This window comes from Barbus barbus, assembly GCF_936440315.1.
Source record: "Barbus barbus genome assembly, chromosome: 19".
Taxonomy (NCBI): Eukaryota; Metazoa; Chordata; class Actinopteri; order Cypriniformes; family Cyprinidae; genus Barbus; species Barbus barbus.
In genome coordinates, this window is record NC_136747.1 from 17,082,954 (window position 1) to 17,109,036 (window position 26,083).

General features: G+C 36.1%; 1 protein-coding gene across 1 annotated transcript; it reads left to right on the forward strand.

Moving 5' to 3' along the window:
• Positions 1-8,601: 8,601 nt before the first annotated feature.
• LOC306885649 (dyslexia-associated protein KIAA0319-like protein) lies at positions 8,602-25,349 on the forward strand. The gene is made up of 22 exons (XM_079442318.1): positions 8,602-8,714; positions 10,728-10,851; positions 10,957-11,074; positions 12,680-13,008; positions 13,824-14,079; positions 14,580-14,678; positions 14,756-14,853; positions 14,952-15,039; positions 15,167-15,259; positions 16,373-16,505; positions 16,736-16,964; positions 17,063-17,186; positions 17,276-17,408; positions 19,759-19,907; positions 20,060-20,211; positions 20,482-20,620; positions 22,323-22,482; positions 22,596-22,738; positions 22,830-22,952; positions 23,052-23,142; positions 23,247-23,335; positions 23,926-25,349. The coding sequence occupies exons 3-22, from the start codon at positions 10,978-10,980 to the stop codon at positions 24,120-24,122; spliced, it is 2,922 nt and encodes a 973-aa protein (XP_079298444.1). The 5' UTR covers positions 8,602-8,714; positions 10,728-10,851; positions 10,957-10,977; the 3' UTR covers positions 24,123-25,349.
• The last annotated feature ends 734 nt before the right edge of the window (positions 25,350-26,083 follow it).

A 26,083-nucleotide genomic window follows, 5' to 3' on the forward strand; every position in this document is an offset into this window, starting at 1 on the left:
GCAACAGATGATTACGATGATCCCAAAAAAAACAGCAAATCTACAACAGAACAGCTGAAAATAAAAGAATCAAGGGAATTCATGTCCAGACCTCATCCAGACTGAAATGCTGTGGTGAGAGCTGTGCATAAAAAAATGCCATCAAACCTCAATAAGCTGGAGAAACGTTGTAAAGAAGAGTGGGGCGAAATTCCTCCAGAATGTTGTGAGAGACTGATTAAGTCATGCAGAAAATGATTCATTCAAGTTATTGCTGCTAAACGTGGACAGGCAATTGAATCATATAGGGTATCCTAACTTTTTCACATGACTGTATGTAGATGAATTTTTTAACCTCTGGTATTTACATTAAACAGAGACAGATGGAGGAAAACGGGCCTCAGTCACTGTTTCCGTGGTGTAGTAATCCATATGAGACTGTTAAGAGCTAGAGCTAAAAACCCAGCATGAAAGACAGCGCACTCTGGTGTTGTGAAATGACCTCTGCAGTATGACGATTAAAAACAAACATTTTGCGTAAAAAAATTAATAATAATAATAAAAGAATTTTTTTTTTTAAATGATTTTACTTATTCATAACAATTAAGCCACAATTACAGTTAGCAGCTATTAATTCTACTTGAAAAACGTATACAAATAAAATTGTATTTTCTAGGCATTCTAACTGCGGTCAGGCCAGCCTCACTTTGAAAAACACGGTCATTCTAGCTGCCACGTTATTTTGTGGTGCGCGCATATATTAGGCGTTCCGGTAATACCGAGTAAAAACTCAGATCAAAGGAAATGCGATCTCTGCCATTCATTCAGCCAGTTTCTCTGTCAATAATGAATAAATAAATTAATGAATGAACGAATAATTAAATACATTTTAAATAATACAAATGTTTTAAAAAAAACGGTCCGATAAAATGAAGATGACTTCAAATGTTGAGTAATATTAAATGTACAATTTCCAAATAATATGAAATAATAATAATAATAATCTGTTACATGTATATAGCGCTTTTCTGGGTACTCAAAGCGCTTTACATGGAGGGAGGGGGGGGGGGGGGGGGGGGGGTCTCCTCATCCACCACTAATGTGCAGCATCCACCTGGATGATGCGTCGGCAGCCCCACCACACACCAGCTTATTGGTGGAGAGGAGACAGAGTGATGCTGGCTATCAGTGTATGAAAATAACTGTCTGATGAGAAATAACAAAATAAAAGCCTTTCATGAACTTGCATATAACCATATTTATCTGTACTTTCACATAGTTATAAAAAGAAAACTCCCTGTCTCCACAAAAAAGTTTCATTTTGATTAATAGTACACTACTCCAGAATGTCATTTGCCCAATGTCAGGGCTGTCTGATTTTCTGTTACAAAATAAAAGCCCTCCAAAAACTCATATATGACCAATTTTGTCTTTGACTTTGGATAGTTCTAAAAAGGAAACTCCCTGTTTCTACAGAACAGTTTCTATTCAGATTAATAGTCCACTACCCCAGGGTGTCACTCAACCAGTTTCAAGAGGATCTGATGTTGCATTACAAAATAAAAGCCCCCCAAAACCTCATATATGACAAATTTTGTCTTTGATTTTGGATAGTTCTAAAAAGGAAACTCCCTGTTTCCACAGACCAGTTTCAATTCAGATTAATAGTCCACTACCCCAGGGTGTCACTCAGCCAGTTTCAAGACGATCTGATGTTGCTTTACAAAATAAAAGCCCTCCAAATCTCATATGCTACCTGTTCTGCCTGTGATTGTGCATAGCTCTAGAAAGGACACTCCCTGTTTTCACAGACCAGTTTCAATTCAGATTAATAGGCCACTACCCCAGGGTGTCACGCAACCAATTTCAAGAGGATCTGATCTTGCATTACAAAATAAAAGCCCCCCAAAAACTCATATATGACCAATTTTGTCTTTGATTTTGGATAGTTCTAAAAAGGAAACTCCCTGTTTCCACAGACCAGTGTCAATTCACATTAATAGTCCACTACCCCAGGGTGTCACTCAACCAGTTTCAAGACGATCTGATGTTGCATTACAAAATAAAAGCCCTCCAAAAACTCATATATGACCAATTTTATCTTTGACTTTGGATAGTTCTAAAAAGGAAACTCCCTGTTTCTACAGAACAGTTTCTATTCAGATTAATAGTCCACTACCCCAGGGTGTCTCTCAACCAGTTTCAAGATGATCTGATGTTGCATTACAAAACAAAAGCCCTCCAAATCTCATATGCTACCTGTTCTGCCTGTGATTTTGCATAGCTCTAAAAAGGAAACTCCCTGTTTCCACAGACCAGTGTCAATTCACATTAATAGTCCACTACCCCAGGGTGTCACTCAACCAGTTTCAAGACGATCTGATGTTGCATTACAAAATAAACGCCCTCCAAAAACTCATATATGACCAATTTTATCTTTGACTTTGGATAGTTCTAAAAAGGAAACTCCCTGTTTCTACAGACCAGTTTCTATTCAGATTAATAGTCCACTACCCCAGGGTGTCTCTCAACCAGTTTCAAGATGATCTGATGTTGCATTACAAAACAAAAGCCCTCCAAATCTCATATGCTACCTGTTCTGCCTGTGATTTTGCATAGCTCTAAAAAGGAAACTCCCTGTTTCCACAGACCAGTGTCAATTCACATTAATAGTCCACTACCCCAGGGTGTCACTCAACCAGTTTCAAGACGATCTGATGTTGCATTACAAAATAAACGCCCTCCAAAAACTCATATATGACCAATTTTATCTTTGACTTTGGATAGTTCTAAAAAGGAAACTCCCTGTTTCTACAGAACAGTTTCTATTCAGATTAATAGGCCACTACCCCAGGGTGTCACTCAACCAGTTTCAAGACGATCTGATGTTGCATTACAAAATAAAAGCCCTCCAAAAACTCATATATGACCAATTTTATCTTTGACTTTGGATAGTTCTAAAAAGGAAACTCCCTGTTTCTACAGAACAGTTTCTATTCAGATTAATAGTCCACTACCCCAGGGTGTCTCTCAACCAGTTTCAAGATGATCTGATGTTGCATTACAAAACAAAAGCCCTCCAAATCTCATATGCTACCTGTTCTGCCTGTGATTTTGCATAGCTCTAAAAAGGAAACTCCCTGTTTCCACAGACCAGTGTCAATTCACATTAATAGTCCACTACCCCAGGGTGTCACTCAACCAGTTTCAAGACGATCTGATGTTGCATTACAAAATAAACGCCCTCCAAAAACTCATATATGACCAATTTTATCTTTGACTTTGGATAGTTCTAAAAAGGAAACTCCCTGTTTCTACAGACCAGTTTCTATTCAGATTAATAGTCCACTACCCCAGGGTGTCTCTCAACCAGTTTCAAGATGATCTGATGTTGCATTACAAAACAAAAGCCCTCCAAATCTCATATGCTACCTGTTCTGCCTGTGATTTTGCATAGCTCTAAAAAGGAAACTCCCTGTTTCCACAGACCAGTGTCAATTCACATTAATAGTCCACTACCCCAGGGTGTCACTCAACCAGTTTCAAGACGATCTGATGTTGCATTACAAAATAAACGCCCTCCAAAAACTCATATATGACCAATTTTATCTTTGACTTTGGATAGTTCTAAAAAGGAAACTCCCTGTTTCTACAGAACAGTTTCTATTCAGATTAATAGGCCACTACCCCAGGGTGTCTCTCAACCAGTTTCAAGAGGATCTGATGTTGCATTACAAAATAAAAGCCCTCCAAAAACTCATATATAACCAATTTTGTCTTTGATTTTGGATAGTTCTAAAAAAGAAACTCCGTTTCCACAGAACAGTTTCAATTCAGATTAATAGTCCACTGCCCCAGGGTCAGACCGCATTCAATTCAGATTGATAGAAGACTCTCTCAGTGAACTTACTTACTTAATTTAGCCTAGATGTCACTCACCCAAAGTCAAGACTATTTGATATTACATTACAAAATTTAAACTGTTCAAAAGCACATATAGTTCTTGTTTTCAAAGACCCCTTTCATTTCAGATTGATATTACAGTACACAGTATCACTCAGCCAATGGCTAATGATGAATTACACAATAAAATGATCATGAAACACCCATAAAATGTCATATGGGTACATAGTGCTTTCCATTTTTTCTGATTATAATACAAGTTTTCCTGTTTTTGCAAATGAGTATCCTTTAAAAAGATATAGCGTCTGTTCAACTACAAGTTGGCTAATAGTTTATTTCCAACAGCAAGACACTCAAAAAAGTGGAGATGACAGAGCATGCACAAGGAAGAAGTCATTCTTACGAGCTGAAGTGTAACACTTAAATAAACTGTGTTGTAAAGACAACTCTGGAAGAGACATATTCCTATTCCTGCCTATATGTTCTGCAATTTCATGGAGTTTGGGTGTACAAGTTTCTCATCTGTGTTGGACATCATTCTGAAATATCTCTGTTGTGCTATACAAATGTAAATTATTTATGAATATGCGTTCAATGCATCTACATCTGTTGTATCACTGATCAATAAAAATGTTTGTAAATTCAACTTTAAAAATTCTTTGATCTTTGCCCATGTTGCCTTACAACATGCCTGCCACGGGTTGGTATAACTGCTTTATAAAATGTATATAACTGTTTCTTCCTTATCAACCATCGGTTATTTTATTCATCATTGTTTTTCTTCTCTTTGACTAATCCCAGTGGTTGGAAGATTTTGTTTTAGTAATTTTTTATTTTTTTTGAAAGACAGGCAGTTTGTGCCTTATACACATTAAACTACAATTTCAAGGTAATTGTACGATTCTTATGTATATCCATATTGTGCTACCGTTTGCTTATACTCCACTTCAGACTCAAATATTGTATTTTTAATTTATTACACTTTTTTTTAAATGCAGCATTTAATATTTATTTTTCGTAGTGCAATTTTTCATAGCATTACTGTCCAATGAAAACCAAGTATCTTTAAATGTGTTCATTCTGAATAAAGTGTATGATGATGTTATAGAATTTGTTGCTATCCTGTAGAACAGTCTCAAACAAGCAAATAAATAAATAAACAAACAAATACATTTGTTTTATTTCGAAATCATTACATATAATAAACACACAAGTCATTCTGTAACGGGGTGAACAAGATGTGCGGATCCAAGTGCAAGCTTTTATTTATAAACATAGTCAATAAACAGGCAGGGTCAAACAATGGCAAACAGGTATGGTACGGGCAAGACACAGGGCAATCCTAGGGCTAGCGAGAGAGTCGACGATCGGCGAACAATATACAACAGGGCAAGGCAAAGGGTAAATCCATAACATGGGCAAGAATCAAAACACTAGAAAAACGGTACTATCTTATGTGTGCTGTTTTATCAGTGCTTTAGCTAACTCGTTTGCCCCCCGCTGCTTCCTTGGCTTGCAGTTTGTATAAGTGGTTCTCAAACTTTTTACACCAGCTACCCCCTGGAGCATTTAAAATTCTTCTGCGTACCCCCTCTCTTCCACTTAGAGCGCAGTCGCACCTTTTTTATTAAAGGACAACATTTGCCCCCTTAAATTGATTTACAGGTGCTTTTTTTAAACTTTATAGAGGCAAAGGTTTTCTATCCTTATTTTATTGTATGTAATGTTTTATGTCATATTCTTAATATTCCATTAAGTGTATTATTAATATAATAAATAAAACAAGAAATGCAGGCAAAAGGAATTAAGTGATACTTGTAGATTTAAAAATAAAATGCCAGTAGGCTTAATGAGCCAGGCCGTCACGGCATTCATTCACTAACGAATCAATAGGCTGTAGTTATGAAAGGGTTATTAATTAAAAAGGGACTAGTTCAAATCGTTCAAAGCCACAGATTTGTTCACTAACGAATCACAGCTATATGTTGCGGATTTCGTTACAAAATATAACAAACAATTTTGATATTGTGTTTAAAATGTAGGCTACATTTAAAATGTAAAATGTTCACTTAATATGTCAGGGTTCTGTCCCTTAGGTCTAGTTTATTCATGGTTTTGTGACGGAGCCCTGACACTCCCTTCTCTTTTTTTTTTCTGGTGAGCACGCGGCTTCGAGTGTGCTCGAGCTGTGCGCTCTCTTGTCTGCGTGCTCTGTTTCATGTTGGGGCATGGTGTTCGGATCCCGGCACTCCTGTCTTGTTCAGACTCTGTTCTGGTTTCGTGTCTGGTTTCGGACACTCACGCTTCAGGTTTGTTCTTGCTGGGGAGCGTGCGATTTCGAGTTCGCTCCTCTGTCCTCTGTGTATGTGTTTTGTTCGGCACGGGGTTCGGTTTCGGCCACGTGCTTTTTCTCATTTTGTTTTGCTCTGTGTTGCATGCAGCTGGTGTTTTTTCACTGGCTGCGTGCTTTCATGTTTGTTTTTTTGTGAACATGCTGCTTATGAGTCTTCTCATTAGCTGTGTGTTCCTGATTTGTTTTGCTGGCCATGTGCTTGTGTTTTTGTTTTGTTTGAGCACATGGTTGGTCTTGTTTAGTTCTATGTGCCATGTGCGCTCATGTCAATTGTCTTGACCCCACCCACCTTGTTTCCTGATTATTGGTTAATTTGCCCCACCTGTAACCTCATTACCCTCCTCATTTGCTCCCTTTATAATCTCCTTGTGTTTGCAGTCCTGTGCCGGTTCGTCGTCGACCTTACCTTTGTCAAGTCAAGTCAAGTCAAGTCAAGTCAAGTCAAGTCAAGTCAAGTCAAGTCAAGTCCTGTCCTGTCCTGTCCTGTCCTGTCCTGTCCTGTCCTGTCCTGTCCTGTCCTGTCCTGTCCTGTCCTGTCCTGTCCTGCTTTGGTTTTTCCCTACGGGGTAGTTTTTGTTTGTTTGTTTATTTTAGTTTATAATTATTAAAGCCCTATTTTCCTCCAGCAATTGAGTCCTCGCTCTATCCCTTCACCCACCCCTGACATAATATTACCTTTTTTGTAGAACTGTTGTATAAAATCAATGTCACATTTGCAATCATTTGGATACTCAAGGAAAATTTTATTCTTTCTTGTATTTTAAACATGAAAAACAATAACTCGCACAGGGTGTGTCTGTATCAAAGAGAGTTTCTTAAATCAAACTCAATGTACAGCCGGTGTCAATATTTGCTCTTCGTGATATAAGTACAAATCTACTTTAGAGATGAACAGTAGCGCGATTTGCTAAAGCAGCATACTAAGTGGGCATCCTATCACATGCACGAGATGCAGTCAGTTTTGATCTCCAAAGATGAGCTAATTTAATTGGATATCATGTATTTGACTATTTACGGCACTCCCATTTTCCTGTTTTTATATTAGAAGTGACATTTTGCTTATCAGAAATGCATGCTCGGTTTTAATGTTACTTTAATTTGGGGTAGAATTAAATGAATGCCAAAACTCAGAATTTTATTGGCGTACACCCTACATCACCTCATGTAGCCTACCCCCAGGGGTACGCGTACCCCAGTTTGAGAACCACTGAGTTAGGCTAAATAGTTAATGTCGCAATTATTTTTTAAATGATTTCTAAAGTTTAATTACAGGTCTTATAAAGTCTTTATAAAGTCTTGCGATTCGAGACTGATTTAATTTAGAGTAGGCTATTTGTTCTCAACTCAAAAAGTCAAGTTATTTTTTTCATTTATTAGAAATCTTTAAATTCGCAAATGCAGTCATGTAACTCAAGACCTCCAGCTCTGATATTTACAGCTTGTGGAATGTGAGATATCATACGATTTGCTTCGGCATCTCAATATCACTTTGCGTACCGGCCAAAAAATAAAAAACACACAAACCTAATTGTGCTGTCTGTCCTAACACTGAAATAGTGGACTATTAATCTGAATTGAAACTAGTCTGTGGAAACAGGGAGTTTCCTTTTTAGAGCTATGCAAAATCACAGGCAGAACAGGTAGAGTATGATATTTGGAGGGCTTTTATTTTGTAATACAACATCAGATCGTCTTGAAACTGGTTGAGAGACACCCTGGGGTAGTGGACTATTAATCTGAATTAAAAGTGGTGTGTGGAAACAGGGAGTTTTTTTGTGGAGACAGGTGTTTTATTTTTACAACTGTGTATTTACAGATTAAAAAAATTGTTAAATTCAAGTTGTAAAAGGCTTTTATTTTGTTATTTCTCATCAGACTGTTTTTTTCATATTAATTGGTCTATTTATTTATTTATATCAGACCGTTTTAAACTTATTATTTTTTATTTATTTATTTATTCATTCATTCATTGACAGAGAAACTGGCTGAATGAATGGCAGAGATCGCTATTAGCGAGAGATTTTACTCGCTATTACCGCATTACATTTTCTAAATATAACCTTATGTTTTTGTTATGTTTCATATATGATATTATGTTATCATAAGTTTTTAGACATGAGAAATTAAAAGCGGAAGTGACGTTTCGGAGAATGTTTATCGGCCATGTTTGTGAGTGGCGTCTTTATTGATTTATAAAATAAATAACATTATTAGAACTCTTTTATAACTCTAACTCTATTGATAACTTTATATAGTCGCAATTTAATTTCAAGTTTTAGTTCTGTTTTGCGCTCGAACGCTAAACTTTCAAAATGACAACTCGGAGTGCGGGGCGGAAACGCTCTGCTTCGCTGGTCTGTTTCCGTGTGAAGGCGTGATTGCGAGAGATTAATGGCCCAGATAGCTAAGAAAACAGGTCCTGCTGCAGGAAGGGTCTAATGTAATTTTGCGCAACAGAAATCTAACTGACATTGAGCAGGTGAGTGACAGTATTTTACGCTGGATGTCACTGAGTGCAATATATTGATAAATACAGAGTCGTGCGATGATGTTCGCTCATTCGTGAGTTATTTCATATCCAGTGGTAACCAAGACAGCTGTTAGCAACCTGTCAATGAGTTATCCACTGGTAATCACCAAAAACTGCAAATACGCGCGAGCTTCAACCAATCATGCATGAAAATCAGCAAAAGAAACTGTCGGCGAGTTGTGATATTTTTTTTGGTGTTATAAATGCAGTATGCAGTTGTGCGCAATGTGAGCGTTTCCCACTTGCAGGTGACATAGTATATTTAAAATATCATTTAGATTTAGAACTGACACGACAGTTTTTGGGTATAATTTAAACAGCGATTAATTAATGATTAATGTCATCAGCGAGTGATTAATGTCATCCTTAAATGATTTAATAATTTGTCGAAATCTGTAATTTCCCGGTCGCTCAGTTAAATGGCATTGCTAAAAAATTATTACCACTAATGAATCCGTTTAGCCAGTGCGTTGTACTGTACTTGTGTTGGCGCAAAGAAGGCCTGTGATGACAGTTTGCCAGCCCGGATCTTTGCACCTGCTCGCTTCCTTGTCTTGTTCACGTGTGTTTCTGTCTCACCTTAACTGTCCTGTACTGTTCACATCAGGGTCGCTGGCAGTCCATAACATCAAAACCAGTGTGTTCTGCTAACTCTCTTGGTATTACTTTGAAATGAATAAACCACAGAAATTCATGTAGAAAAATGTCTAATATGTTAAATTAATAGTTCATTTCTTTCTTCTATGAAAAACAAAAATGCAGCATGACGGCTTCAGTCACTTTTCGCTTTCATTCAATGTAAAATGAAAAATGACCGCAAGTGTCATTCTGTTAACCATCTCCTTTTGTGTTTCATTTGAGGTTAAAAGTCATACAGGTTTGAAACAGTATGCCGGTGATTAAATGACAAAATCATCGTTCTTGAGTCATAATCTCTAACTATTCATTCCTTTGCGTCCTGATAATACCAGCCTTTGTTTGTTTGACATTGAGAAGTTCTCACCTGAATGTTGTACTCTAATGTAGTATCTCTTAAACAAAATCTTTTTGAGATTTGATATTTGGGAATGTAATTTTTCATTTATGTGACTTTTTCTCCAAGCTTAGTCAAATGCAGTTTCACTTCCTCAAATATAAACATATAAGCTGACATCTTCATAGCCTGACTTTAAATTATTTTTGTTTATATATATATATATACACACACGATTAATCGCATCCAAAATAAGTTTACTTTTATTTTGGATGTGATTAATTGTGATTAATCGTTTGACAGCACAAATAAATAAATGTGTGTGTTTATTTTTAGAGCTGGCCAACGATGAATCGTGCTTACTTGCAGCCAAAATAAAAGATTTTATGTACATAATGTGTGTGTACTGTGTATATTTGTTATGTGTATATATAAAGACACACACACACACAGTATATATTTTGAAAATATTAACATTTATATATTTATATCCATATTTATATTATATATAAATATATTTAATATAAAAAAAATTCTTAAATATGCATGTGTATTTTTATATATATATATATATATATATATATATATATACACACATAATACATATACACAGTACACACATATATTATGTACATAAAATCTTTTATTTTGGATGAGATTAATCGTTGCCCAGCTCTCTCTCTCTCCCTATATATATATTATTATTATTATTATTACTTTTATTTAAATTGTTTTAATTTGTATAGTTTTTTCCCCATTTATTAATTTTTTATTTCCGTAGATGTTGCAACACCAAATTGTTCCTTTATTTTATATTTCAGTATTGTTTATTGCTGGGTTGTCATTAAATAAAAAATGATGCAAAAGTTTGAATTAGATTAGGATAGATATTAGGCTGTTGATTTTGTAAACATAACCGAGATAAGATTTACAGAATATAATTTGTTTAGTATAAATTGTTTCTAACAGAAATCCCCGTATTTACACAGTACTGTGGTGCCATGCGGCTGTGGCTTCAGGAGGTGTTTGTGTGGACGACTTTTCATCTGTCTGCTCACATTTCACATTTACCTCCCTGTATTGCCGGGCTTTCTGTAACATTTTTAGGGAAAGGTATGACAAACATTCTTAGTAACTTTACAAGCAACCTTTAGATTTTGTTTAACCTAGGTCAGATAGATTGGCTGTATGACTTTGTTTTTTTTGTTTTTTTCCAAGGTCCTCTTGCTTAGTTGGAAGATGCCCATTGTGGAGCCAAGGATGCACAGGTGGAAATGGCCCGCCCAATTTATTTCCCAGTACCTGTGCTATCTGTGTTTTCTCTGCTCAGTCTCTGGTAAGCAGACAAACGTGTGCAAACAGTTATAGAAAGACGTTAAAACAACACAGCTAAAAATATTAAAACTAAAAACACTAGTCCGCATCATTAATCAACTAGTTGAATGTTGGACAAATAGTCAACTGCTGGGACCATTGTTAGCATGTATGAGTATATAGGCTATTTGTGACTTGTAGCTGTCATGAGTGATGGCACTGATTTGGAAGGAAGCATAATGGACACTCTGTGTTCCTTTTCACAAAAGGGGGAAATCGCACAACAAGCCCACAGTCCCCCACCCCAGAGAAAAACTGCACGGGTGGGGTTGTGTCTTGCAGTCCAAGTTTCACTTGCTAGCCCATAATAAGCAACCCTCTGTTCTCATGGTTACAGTCTTTATAGACAAAACAGTGTCTATGAAGGGATTGGGGAAGGGGGTGGATGTCTAACTGGACTCTGACTTCCTGGAACTTGTCAGTGCAGAAAAGTGCAATGTGTTCGTGTGACCTGTATGATAAACAGCCTTGTCTTGTGGTGGCATGGGCAGGCATTATTTCCCATCGTATCAGGGCTAGATGCAAGTCTACATGCAAGTATTGACAATAGCCTATTGTTCTGAGCTCCACAGTTGAGCTTATGTGGGAAGTCTGTCCATTTAAAAGCCATTTATGAATTGTATATTACTTCCAATGCATTGGCCAATATTAGAGATTTCATTAATTTTATCATTATCTGTCTATATTGAATATATATATTTAGTTGTGTATGCTTAATTCTTCTGTTTTTACTTTTTATAATTTTATTATTAAATTAAATTTATTTTAAGATTTTTTTTTCATTTAATATTTTTAATGAATATGCATATTTTATTTTGTACATTATTATGTTGTGATGACTAAATCAATTTAAAATGAGAGATTTTATTTGTTATTTGGACAAAATAGAAAAAAGTTAATATTAGACATTTATCAGTTTACAGACAATAGGTTTTTTTTTTTTTTTTTTTTTTTTCCAATTCTTTGATATGTCAATGTAATATATTTATCGTCCACTGCAGGATATTTAATTATTCTTCATGCTCATATGCCCTTTTAAAACAATTTTGATTATCTTTGCCATCATCTAATGCTCAGTTATATTTTTATAACACAAATATATATGTATATATATGTGTGTGTGTATATATATATGTTTTTATATTACAATTATTTTTATTGAACTTAAAGATATTTAGCATGAATTATTTCACTTCATATTAAGTAATTAAAATTATTAAAAGCAACTAAATCTAATAGCAAACCTCCAAATGAAAGTGCTTTTTGTTTTATACTGTGCATTATAATGTTGAAGTAACTAAAATCACCTGTGGCATTTTTAACACATTTCTAGATTTAGAAATCTAGAAATCTGTCAGATTTCTATTTATTTATTTAAACAGTGTATTAAATCAGCCATTAATAGGTTATTGGCCATTAAATAAAAATAATTATTAGCATGCAGTCCAAAACATTCATACTGTATTGCCATAGTTCTGTAATATTTAGTAATCTTTTCTTTTTCTCAGATCTGTTTTTGCCCTTGTTAACCATTGTTTTTGCCATGTACTGCATGTCCTTCTCTCAGGGGTTTCGGGCAGCATGTGCATAGTAACGGGTGGTGTACTGGGTATCCACTGGAGCAGCGTCATTGGTCTGGGTTGGCGGCCACTGGCAATGGACGGGGGAGGACCTCGGTGCTGGGAATCCTGCTGTTTGAAGCCCTCCTGCGGTGCTGTGTGGAGTCTTGGTGGAAGATGTGTATTACTGGCCTGTGCTCGAAAAGAGGGCTGCACCATTACATCACTTCCTCAGCCGGATAGAAAATCACTGGGGCTTCTGCAGCAGCTGAACAAGAGCATGCGCAGGAAACCTCGAAATGCTGAGGATGTCAGAGTAATCAGGGAAACAGAGCATGTAAGCTGTATTATATGATCTCAAAGGACTTGGGCATTGGGTCTCACAGCATTGGGTCTCATTCACTAATAAATGCATACAGCTGTTCTAATAATTGTGTTAAAATTTTCACTGGAAAGCTACGTATATATTTGTTATTACCCTTATTCTAATGTTGATGAATCTGCATTATCTGAATTAGTAAATGAGACCCACTATCCTAAAGCATAAAACTTCCACTATAATAGCAAATATATTAATTTATATTTATATGCATTAATGTACATTATAATGATGTGGTGACTTGCCATTTAGAATTAGGGATTTTCTCATAATATTTAGACAAAATAGTATTGAATTTTAATGTCATTGTCATAAAGCATAACATTTTGCACAATAACTGTTGATTTGCAGGATATGTATATAGTACATAGTACAATATTGGATATTTAATTGTGCATTTCCTATATTTTTAGATTTAGATTACTTTTGCCGTTATCTACTAATAATGTTTTAATATTTTACTGTTTAATTATTTTTTATTTAATAATGATTAATATTAATCCTGTAATTTATTCTAATGAAAGTAAATAATGTAATAACACTGTTAAATGTAATAACAAATTATTAATATGCTTTTTTTATGTTGTACATTATAATGTTGTGGTGATTTGTGGTATTTAAAAATAGAGAGTTTTAAAAATGTATTTATTTTAATTGATTTAGACAAAAGTAGCGTGGAATTTTAATATCACTGCCCTAAAGCATAATTTTGCACTTTACTTTTTGATTTGTAGTATATCGCTGTGAGCTAACTGATATTTTCACCCTCACAGGAAATAGATCAGGGCTCGTCTGTGAAACCCACAGCACCACTCACCACATCCAATGGTGACGCTCCTCCACATACAGCCAGTGAGACCACCATCCAGTCCACCGGTGGCAGTGGAGAACATGTAGCTCTCTCAGCATCTGAGCATAATTCTACAATGGATGCAGTCACTGTGGATCATTCAGCATTGAACAACAGTAATCAGTCACCGCAGTCCACACCTGACACCCGTTCAGTGACTCCACCAACTACACCAGCCGGTACAACATACTCCTCTCTATCACTGTATTATTGTACTGCATGCATTTACAACCTGTTTTGTCAGTTTTACAAAGTAAATGAAAAAAGAACCAAAATCAATGTCTATTTTACAAAGCAGACTTATGTAATGCCTTAAAACTAGTGCTGTCAAACAAATAATTGTGATTTAATCGCATCCAAAACAAGTTTTTGTTTACATATTATATTTGTGTGTACTGTGTATATTTATGTATATATAAAGACACACACATACAACATATATTTTGAAAAAAATATTTACATATATTTATATATGATATATACATTTAATATATAAACCTAACATATTTTTCTTAAATATATACATGCATGTATGTGTATTCATATTTACATAATAAATATACACAGTACACGCATATTACGTAAGCAAAAACTTTTATTTTGGATGTGATTGATCGCGATTAATCGTTTGACAACGCTAATTAAAACCTTGTGTAATGTCATTTGTTTTAAATAACAGTTCGAGAGCTGGTCGTGTCTGCTGGCAAAAATGTGGAGGTCACTTTACCGCGAAATGAGGTGGAGCTGAATGCTTTCGTAGTGCCAGCGCCCCCTTCAGGTACTGCTCTGCATAAGCCATTGTAGTTAGTTCCTCCTCCTTGATCTTCGTATTAATTTCTCTGGTAATTCCATTAGGGGCTAACTATGCCTTTGATTGGCGTTTGAGGACACATCCAAAAGACTACAGTGGAGAAATGGAGGGAAAACACAGCAAGACGCTTAAGCTCAGTAAGGTACATAAAAAATGGGACTCTTATTCTTTTATTGTCTAAAAGGCTTGACTTTTTAATATCCTAGGCTTTCCTAATATTCTGAACAATGTTTCCCTTAGCTGACAGTGGGCCTCTATGAGTTTGAAGTGGTAGTGGATAGTGACGGTGCTCACGGGGAGGGATATGTCAATGTTACTGTCAATCCAGGTAACTTTAGTACTGATGTACCAGCTAATTGTACCGGATTCAGTTTTCAGAGTTGTGCTCTGTTTGGGCAGCCCGTATTAATGTCACATAAAATATGTATAAGTCCTGTGTTCCTTGCTTTCTATAGAGCCACGAGTTAATAAGCCACCTGTTGCAGTGGTTTCTCCAAAGTACCAGGAAATCTCCCTGCCTACAAGCTCCACTGTGATTGACGGCAGTCGTGCGTATCAGATTTTTATTAAATTAAACCAGTCTTAATGTTGTTTTATCCTTAAAATAGCATTTTATACTCATTGTATTATTATTATTATTATTATTATTTTAAATGTACACTACCATTCAAAGGTTTGTGGTTTGCACTCACACACACAAAAAATTATATATATATATATATATATATATATATATATATATATATATATATATATATATATATATATAAACATTTAATATGTCCGTTATGCTTATTTTTTTCTTAAAAACGGTAAAAAGACTAATGTTGTGAAATATTATCACAATAAATTGTTTTCTTTTAAAAACAATATATTTTAAAATGTAATTAATTCATGTGATGGCAAATCTGAATTTTTAGCAGCCATTACTCTAGTCTTCAGGGTGACATGATACATTTTTACAGATTTTTTGATAAATAGAAAGTTCAAAAGAACAGCATTTATTTTACTGTCACTGTTGATCAATTTAATGCATCCTTGCTGAATAAAAGTATTATTATTTTTTTTTAATTGACAGTAGAAAAACATAAGTTTTTCTTAATGTAAGTAAGAGCTAAGTGTGTTTAACTCAGAGCTGCACTATTAGTAAAAAAGAAAGAATATTGAGGACCGTTTATTAATTGTGAAATATGCAGTGATGGCTTCATTGTTTATAATGAGATTGTCAAAATAACACACAATTTAAAGCCTAGTTTCACAGACAGGGCTTAGGTTAAACCAGGATTAGGCAATAGTTCAATTAGGACATTTAAGTAGTTTTTATAAACATGCCTTAGAAAAAAACTATTCTGGTGTGCATCTAGAGACAAAACAAAGGCACTGCCATATTTTAAGATCAGTTAGATCTTACATTTTAGTCTGTGATTAGGCCTAAGCCTTGTTTGTGAAACCGGGGGTTGGTGTTTTAATGTAAGTTTTAATAATCAGAATATCAGAAAAATTGCAGTTACAATATCACTGGAAATAATAAATGATCATTTTTGCCATAACCGAGTAGCCCTAGTTTGAACTCATTGCTAAATTTAAGTCTATAAAATTCTCTGTGATTGCAAATATATCCAATGAAATATCTGTGGTCAATAATGTCTTGTGTTTCTCAGAGAGTACTGATGATGATAAAGTGGTGTTGTGGCATTGGGAAGAGGTGAAGGGGCCACTCAGAGAGGAAAAAGCTTCGGGTGATACTGCTATTCTCACTCTCAACAACCTGGTTCCTGGTAACTACACCTTTAGGTATGTTTTATCCATCTTTTCATTCACATTATGGCCTGTTCATAATCTTTTATTTGGGCCTCCCTGGAACCATTTTGCTGAAGTCTTCAGACCTCAGGAAGTAATCAGAGAGCTACTGTAAAACCTGGCAAACCAGTCTGTCCTTGGGCAAACTGTTTAAAAAAAACCTCAAATATTAATAACACTTGACCCACAAGTGTGTTACACTCTATCTATTTTTCCTCCAACAGTCTTACGGTGACTGACTCGGATGGAGCTCAGAATTCAACACAAGCCATGCTGTTAGTCAACAAGGCCACAGACTACAGGCCTACAGCTAATGCCGGACCCAACCAAGTGATCACCCTGCCACGCAACTATATCACACTGTATGGCAATCAAAGCACTGATGACCATGAGAATCTGTCCTATGAATGGTCACTCAGCCCTGAAAGTAAGGGCAAGGTGGTGGAGATGCAGGTACTAGATAAACACAATGCTATTTTGAATGCCATTTATGTTTATTATATTTGCCAACCAGTGGATTAGTGAACATACCTTTGTTTTGTTCTCCATAGGGTGTGAGGACGCCCATTCTGCAGCTCTCTGCCATGCAGGAGGGTGACTACACCTTTCAGCTAACAGTCACTGACTCGTCTGGCCAGCAAGACACGGCTCAGGTCACTGTCATTGTCCAGCCAGGTATCTTTTTAAATACAGAGCACTCTGATCACATCTGTTTTTGAAGCTGCTATTTGTGCTTAAGCACTCTATATGTGAAATCCCTCCAGAAAATAACAAGCCACCTGTAGCGGATGCTGGTCCAGACAAGGAGCTGACGCTGCCTGTCGATCGTACCACGCTGGACGGCAGCAAGAGCAAAGATGACCAGAAAATTGCCACGTACCACTGGACAAAGACCAAGTCAGTTACACACGTACACTCTCCCTGCATGTCATTTTCTTGTGTATATTTAGGTGCGATGGCACTTATTGTATCCGTTGGCATTCCTATTATTGTTCTTTTTCTTCCACTCTTGAGTCTATGGCAGTCCATGCTGGCAAAAACTTATCAAAAGCTTTTTGATAGACCCACCTGTACTCAAAAACTGCATAAACAAATTAGACAAAAAGCTTGCCAAATCAGAATTGAGGCTATATCTCTCCCACACTTTGTCATATTTACACCATACTTGGTTTTTGTATTATAAAACCCATGATCTGAGGCTACTTGAACAGTTTCTGCGCAGTTTTTGTCGGAAGATATGAAAAATGGTTATATTTGCTTATAACTTCTGAATGGTTTGGCAAAAAAAAAAAATCACAAAACTGGTCTCTTTAGATTTGGTGCAGCATGCAAAGTTGAACCATACCTAATTTTCCCATGTCAGCCACTTTGGGCGTCGGCCGTTTTCATTTTTGTCGAAAATTGCTATATTTTAAGAATGCATTGGCATATCGTTACAAAACTCGGTTTGTGTCTTCGGCACCATGCCCCCTGATGGTACTCAAAAAGTTTCGGGGCACTTTAAAAATTAAAATTACATTTCCAAAAATACTAATAACTCTTGAGTATGTTAGCCTATTGTAATGATCTGATCTCAATATATTCTTTGGGTCATGTCGAGAACACGGTTACCATTTTTGCCATATTCAGCCAAACTTCTTGTCCGCCATTTTGACGTATGTTGAAAACCTACTTTTTTTTTAACTCCTCCTAGACCGTTGGACTGATTTTCACCAAATTTGATCATTTTCAGACCATCCCAACAAAAAGTTATCAAAAGCTTTTTGATAGACCAAACCATTTTTGAATAATGCATCAATAAATTTGTTGGCATGATGCCAAACTGCATCTGAGGTTGTATCTCTGCAAAGCTTTGACATATTGACAGCAAACTTTGTATGTGCTATTGTCACCTCATACTGACCATACCACATCGATTTGGTAACAATGCCACCTATTGGTCAAAACTGATAAACCATTCATATTAAGCCAATGAAATTTCCAAAAATGCTAATAAATTTTGACTAAATTAGCTTATTGTAATGAAACTGGTCTAACAATATTCCTTGTGTCATACTGAGAAAATAGATATTGGTATTGCCATATTTATGATTTTTCAGACATTTTGACCAAACTTATCCTAAAATGGCTTACGTTACTCATCGTTGCAGTTGGTCTGTTGCTCCATGCCATGCTTTGCTCCTCACTTTGCCTCTATGGTGCTTGGCCCTGCTTGCTGCTTGCAGCTATATTTATAATTCTTGAACTTGTACAAAATCAAGTTTCTTTTGGGTTGGATATATTTTACTCATTTGGACTGAATTATTTAACACATTAATTTTGTATAATTACATACAATACCATTGAAAAGTTTGGGTTCAGTAAATTATTTTTATTTGAAAAACCTTAATACATTAATAAATATATAAATGTAAATGTATGGAAATAAAACACTGTATTACTTGTAATATTGTAATACTGTATTAACTTCTATGGCTACTTTTGTCTATTCAAGGGTTACAATATTGATCTGCCACAATAGGGTAAAGTATTTAAATTATCTTTATTTAGGAGCTTTTTAAGCAAAGATTACAGAATAATTTGTTTAATTTATCTGCATATACAAGTAATTTCATTTTTATTAGATTTTTCTTTTAGTTTTATAAATCTCTTAAGGCCAAGACACACTACACTGCATTTTCAGCTCTCCCAGATGAAAGACTGGCTTTATGAAACAATTGTGGCAATTTCTGTGGTCTCACACAGTGAGAGAGGTTCAAAGACGGGCATTGTCAAGGTCTTGTGACCAAAGAGAGCCTACGATAGTTTTCTGACAGTATCAGAAAACCAGCATGATCATCGCACAGTGTGTTTGCTGCTATGACCCACGTTTACTGACCAGCCAATAAAAACGAGACATGAAATCAATGTGACATGGTGCTAAAACATAAAACTGCTTACCTCAAGCTCTTATCCCTTCCTCTTTTTCTGCTAAAAAACTACAACTGCTAAAGTGTGATTCATCATGCTCTTTTTCTACTAGCGCATGCGGATGACATTTTATTATTTTATAGAAATGTAGCATACAAGTCTATGGGTGTCATCATCGTACAGTCTACATGCATGTCGTACCCAAGTTTATTAGATCCATGCCTCACAGTGTGACCTGCAGTGATCTTATAGGCTTGCTAAAATCATGCAGTGTGTAGAAGGTGTAATGTAATTACTTCAACTGTAGAATAATTTTTATTTTTTGATGGTGTTACAGTGGCCCAGAAGGGGTGAAAATTGACAATGCAGACACTGCAGTTGCTGTGGTGACCGGTCTGCAGGAGGGCGAGTACATTTTCACATTGACAGTGACAGATGAAAGGATGCTGGAGAATTCTGACACAGTCTCTGTCATTGTCAGAGAAGGTGTGTGTCCTTAATTAAATCCAGGAAGGTTTTATGTGGGTGTTGGTAGGCTTTGTTAGAAGACTTGTTCATGTCGTTTATATGTCCACCATCAACCTGTTCTGTGGTTGTCTATCTATAATAATAGAAAGAATTTTCCTTTTTTAAATCAGAGGATGATCAGCCACCAGTTGCCAAAGTGCTGTCCAGTCCTCCGATCACTCTTCCCATCCGTACAGCATTTCTGGATGGTTCTCGATCATCAGATGATAAGGGCAGCATCAGCTACCTCTGGACCCGTGAAGACAGCAGCCCGGCTGCAGGGGTCAGTACTGTTCAGTAGACTGAAATACATACTAGCCGTGCTTCATACATTCAAATGACATTCATGGCTCTGTTGAATATTCAAAAAGTCACACTGTTTGTTCACTCCTGCATGGTAGTGAACAAACAAGTGAGACCAGTTAATTTGGTGTAGTTTCTTTTAGCTTGTTCCTTAAAGGTGTAGTAACTCCACCTGAATGAGCAGTCATATATCAGGACCACAATGATTGGGACGCTATTGAAATGTGACCTCTGCTTTTTTCTGTTCCAGGATGTCCTGAATAACTCTGACCGTCAGGCAGTGCTTTTTCTTGGTAATCTGGTGGAAGGGAAGTACACTTTCACTCTGACTGTAACTGACAGTAAAGGAAAGACCAGTACTGATAGAGGCACTGTAGAGGTTCGACCAGGTCAGTATGCTTCTAAAAGATAATTACATAAAATTAATATTTTTAATAACATTGCTTTAACATTTTTCAATATGCTGCTAAGCCTGTGATATGTAAAGTACTGGTACTTTACAGTGTTCCTTTAAAACTTCATCATAAGCTCTGTTTATATATTGCTGTCTTATTTTTTAGTATTATTTTAAAATGTTTTCTTCATAACAGTGTTGTAATTTCACATAGTCAAGTTCAGTAGAAAAAAAAAAAGACTATTCAATAAGTCAGTGAGAACTGGGGCACGTTCAGTCTCACACCGGTGCCCAACATTTTGCTCTGGTTTCCGGGTTGAACGACATGTTTCCTGGAAACGGTGTGCAACGGGGTTTGAGATACGTTTTCTCTTGTTTGGTGGGTGTGTCAAAAATGTCAGCCCAATCAGCATCAACGTGTATATAAACCACGAGGTATTAAAGAGACAGGTTGCACTATAGGTCCAAGTGAAGTCATTTAATATGTGTCCGCTGCAGCTCGGTATGCGCAACAACTGAAGATATTAGAAGACATGTTTGTCGTAAGAGTTTTATAGTAACATAGCATATCAACATGATGATGATGAATTTGTAATTAACATCTAAATAAATTCACAAGAGCAAGTATATTGTTTGCACATGTTTATTTACATTAAAGGCAAAATATTCTAAATATGTAGTAATTGCAATGTCTTCTGGTCCATATCCTTTCCTCAGGACGGTGTGCTAGACACTGATTAATGTAACATAAAAATACTATACATATTTATATATTTTGCTATTGTATTGTGGAGTGACACTTTCATAAACTTTTCTATGCTCCCCTGATTATATAATGGTAAATATTACAATATCATAGCACAACAACAGTGATCAGCAATAATGATAAGCCTAATACAATAAAAATAATAAGGTCATATAGATCATAACACAGTCTCGGATGTAGGAAGTGGATTATCCTTCACATTAAATTTCTTTTCATCCTGAAATGCGAGGCAAATGTTGGATCACAATAATTAACCACAGTTTCCACAAATCTCTCCACTCGATTGGAACTCTTTTATTCTGGACGGCAGTGACTGTAACATTGAGCGTGTTTAGCAGTATTAAAAATGTATTTATACCGATTTTATCAGGCTCTGAAAATTCTACAAAAAGAACACACAGAGTGATCTTCTCAGCTTCCATCGCTGCAACACTTGCGTTATCAGAACAGGGTGTTCAACGCATCACCGTTTCCGTTTAATAAACGTTTTGCACAGTTTTTTCGGGGGTTAAGTGCAGCCCTGGTCAGAATAATGATTCATTCAACTGATTCATTAAAAAGAACTGATTCAAACAGTCAATTTGTTCATGAGTCAGACATAACTATTAGACACCTAAAGAATATGAATGTTTACTTGATTGTTCATTTTGGAAAAAAATTCAGGCACAACTGTTTACTTTGTTGATTAATACTTGAAGGCTACATGTCATTGTTTTAATGTAATAATAATCATTAACATAAAAAAGTATGATCAATAGTGTTAATTATGTTCAAATCTGTTTTGGCCGTGGTATTGATTTGTGTAATTCACTGGCATCGCTATCAGCTACTGAAATTTATGTACTGTGACTAGCTTTTCCTAAGCTAAAGGAGGCCATAATAAATAAATAAAATTTATATTAAGTGAAATTACTCTCTCCTTGCTCCTAAGATGTTTACGAGCGAGACTTGGTGGAGCTGATCGTAGAAGTTGCTGTAGCTCAGGTGTCCCGCAGACAGAAGGATATGCTCATCAGACAGGTTGGCGTCCTGCTGGGTGTCCTGGACAGTGACATCACTGTGCGAGAGATTAGCGCCTTCGATGAGCATAGGTCAGTCCAGCTTAACTCACGTTCAGGCTTCATAGACAGTGCTAAACTTAATGCCCACCTCCATAGATCTCATTAAATTGCTTCACGGCACTGAAAAATTACTTACTTTTCAGCACCCGCTTGGTATTTCTGGTATCTGGAGGTCCTGGACGACCTCCATTGGCCGGCCATAGTGTTGCTATGGAACTACGCAACAAATTTCGCAAGCAAAAAAATGAATTCCTTATCTTTAGGGCCCAGCGAGTGGACACAGTTAGTGAGTATTCATTAAATGCTTCATTAACTCATGTTTGTAATGTAGCAGTGCCCAGCGCTGGTATTTTATTGACTATCTGATCTTTCCCCAGTCTGCCAGCTGAACTGCTCCAGTCACGGGCAATGCGATTCCTTCACCAGACGTTGTGTGTGCCATCCGTTCTGGATGGAGAATTTATTCAATACTTATTTTTGGGATGCTGAGAGCAATTGTGGTGAGGATACACTAAGCAGAACATTGTGGAGGGAAGCCGTTTTACGTTGGTTCTCATGAGGTTTGATGGTCTGTTTATGTTGTTGGGTGTTTCTTTCAGAATGGAGTGTATTATATGTGACGATAGCATCGTTCATGATCGTGGTTGCTATCGCGACTGTAATATGGGGTATCGTGTGCTGCTGTCGAAGGTAAGGGTTATACGGATGATAATTTATCAGTTTTTCTTTTAAATTCAAGGTTTATTGTTTATTACAATTGTGCTGTATGTTATGTCTTATGATGTCTTGAGCAGACGGAAAAGCAAAGTAAGACGAAAGAGCCGCTATAAAATGCTGGAGGGGGATGATCAGGAGTCTCTGGAGTTACAGTTACCAAGACCTGGTAAAAAAAAAAATTACCCATTTGAAGAGAATTATGTTAGCATTGTAGGTATGTCAGTTGCTGAACAATATTTTATTTAATTACAAGAAATTTAATTAATTGAAAGAAATGAATACTTTTATTCAGCAAGGATCCATTAAATTAATAAAAAGTGATAGTAAAGAATTTTAGATTGTTAGAAAATATTTTAAACTAAATGCTGATTTAAATTTTTTTTTTTTACTTTCTATTTATCAAAAAATCCTGACAAAATATGTATTACAGTTTCCACATAAATTGATCATGTGTCACTGAAGACTTGCCATCACAGGAATAAATTACATTTATTCTTTAACAGTTATTTTAAATTTTATTACTACAAATAAATCTAGCCTTGATAAGAAACTTCTTACTGGCTCCAAACATTTGAACAGTTGTGTAAAAAAAAAAAAGTGGCTTTAGAAGTCAAAATAATCTGTAAATTTAAATCAACTGATTATAAATATATTTTGTTATAGTTTTTTTTTTTTTTGTATCATTATTTTACTACTATAAATGATACATTCTCCATTGCAAAGATACTTCCTCCTATCCCTGTCTTATTCCTCCAGGTCGCTTGAAGCCAGCTCTTGCTCCCACATCTTCTGCACTCATGCACTCTGATTCTGATCTGGAAAGTGATGATGGTCAGGCAGGAATCCCCTGGTCTGATCGAGAGCGTGGAAAACTCCTGCCACCCCAAAATGGATCTCTGCGTAATGGCCAAGGTCCTCATAAACCTAAAAAACAAAGAGAGGTGCTGCTTTAGCACACAAACCGAACCTCTCGTATCACACCAACCGTATCACCCCTCATCCACGACACGCGTCATGACTTCAATTCAGGAGGGACTTGCAGGACGTCAGGAATGACCTCTGAACCTGCATCCCTGGGCTGAATCGCAGCCCAGTCTGAGCCAAAATGAAAATGCATTTAAACCTGAATGGTGGAAAAAGACAAAGCTGTAGAGCCATGCACCTCAAAAAGACAATGAGAATGTACCTGCTTTACTGCAGAGAACGACAAGAGATATATGTGCCAGCAGAACCTGGAAAGGGTTAGGCATTTCAAAGTAGCTCTCTGAGAAACTTTTCCCCACCAGAATGTCACATCTCACTGCGGATAACTGAGCCTGCCTCACTGTCCCCTTTCTATGAAGCTTCCTGATATGACAGGCAGCCTGTCACATCCAAACACTGCCTGGCATGTCTATTAATTTGTATATTTTTACTTGTGGTAATAATGCAGAGAGTGAGTCCTACGGCACCCAATAATGCCATGTTGTATGATTGCATGAGAAGGCAAGATTTTGCTTCCCTTGTTCATTTTTATGGTTTGCATGTTTTAAATTGAGATGTGCGTGTGCTACTCTGCGGTCTTGCGTGACTGTATGTCAAAGGTGTGTTTTTGCCACTTTAAACACCAGCAAAAGTGACATCTGCAGCATAAATAGCCATGTTTGTCAGGGGTTTAAGGAGGGGTATCGTACACTGGAAAATGCATTGGATGTTGCACTGGGGCCAGTCGCTTACCCCCCTCTGGTTTTGTGAATGAATATGACAGGATGGGGTCTGGCTGGCTTACTCAAACTGGAATTAGCCGCTAGTCAATAACTCATCTTTTTGTTACACTTGGTTTGCGTTTGTACTACATTTTACTCTGTTTTTGATTGTTAATTCATCAGAGATCATCACTTAGTTTTAAAATAATTTCAGCTCAGCCATTTGAGAAGAGACGCTTCAGTTACAGTGTTCCCTGATGGTTTATTATCAAAGAGCTGAATGTTATCTAGACAATGTGTGTGCCAATTGTTTTTTTTTTTTTTTTTTTTTCACATGTCTGAATCTTGCACATTTTGAATGCATGGGGAAAACTGTAGGTTTTTTTTTTTTTAAACATGCTTTTTTTTTTTTTTTTTTTTTTTAGTGAAGAATTCCCTGTTTCATGTGATTTGTTCTAATAACTGGACTAAATAAAAACAAAATATATTTACAGCTGTCTTTTGTTTTGTTATACATGATTTCTGTTCTGAATTTTAGGACTTTCACCAAAGCCTCTAATGATTGTACACAATTTTTGTAAACCTTACATTAAACAGCAGTGTTTTGGAAAGCAAGAACCAACCCACATGTTTACTGCTTTAAATGGAGTTTAAACTCATCTGAGATCAAATTAGATTCCATCTGCCTGTTTTTATTTTTAATTACTGTGATCTAAGTGGATGAGCACACAATTTGTCATCTGCAAAAAAAAAAAAAAAGGAAACTTAGTGCACCTATTTACATTTCTTTCATTGTTCATAGTGTAACATAATGAGGAAAATAGGTTACACTTTGTATTAGGCTGTTCTTGTTACAGCGTAATATACAATGTTTGTAATTTTGTGTTATGTTTGTAATGCATTATGAGCACCATAAAATAAAGTTACTAAAAATGCATTAACATTTAGAAAATTAGTCTGAAATGCCCTGTCTTAAAATGCACTGACCAACTATTGAAAACTGTCCATTTATTACTAGCCAGTGAAAGCAGGCACTTATTATTCCATTCACAATTTGAGCAGATCAAAATTGTGGCATTCACACTTCCTGTTTAGCCAACAAGCATCTGTACTGAATCCCAGCTTTCTCTTCCCCTCCGGCCACGACTTCAAAACTGCAAGTGAACAAGGAATGAAACACAAAAAGAGAATAAGCACATTCACTATTATTACACAATTATGTCACATGG

Bases quoted from the DNA above. Each gene is read 5' to 3' on its own strand.
- LOC306885649 (XM_079442318.1), top strand. From the start codon at position 10,978: ATGCCCATTGTGGAGCCAAGGATGCACAGGTGGAAATGGCCCGCCCAA. The intron at 13,009-13,823 runs GTAAGCTGTATT...TCACCCTCACAG, and splicing joins TAATCAGGGAAACAGAGCAT to GAAATAGATCAGGGCTCGTC. The intron at 15,040-15,166 runs GTAACTTTAGTA...TGCTTTCTATAG, and splicing joins CAATGTTACTGTCAATCCAG to AGCCACGAGTTAATAAGCCA.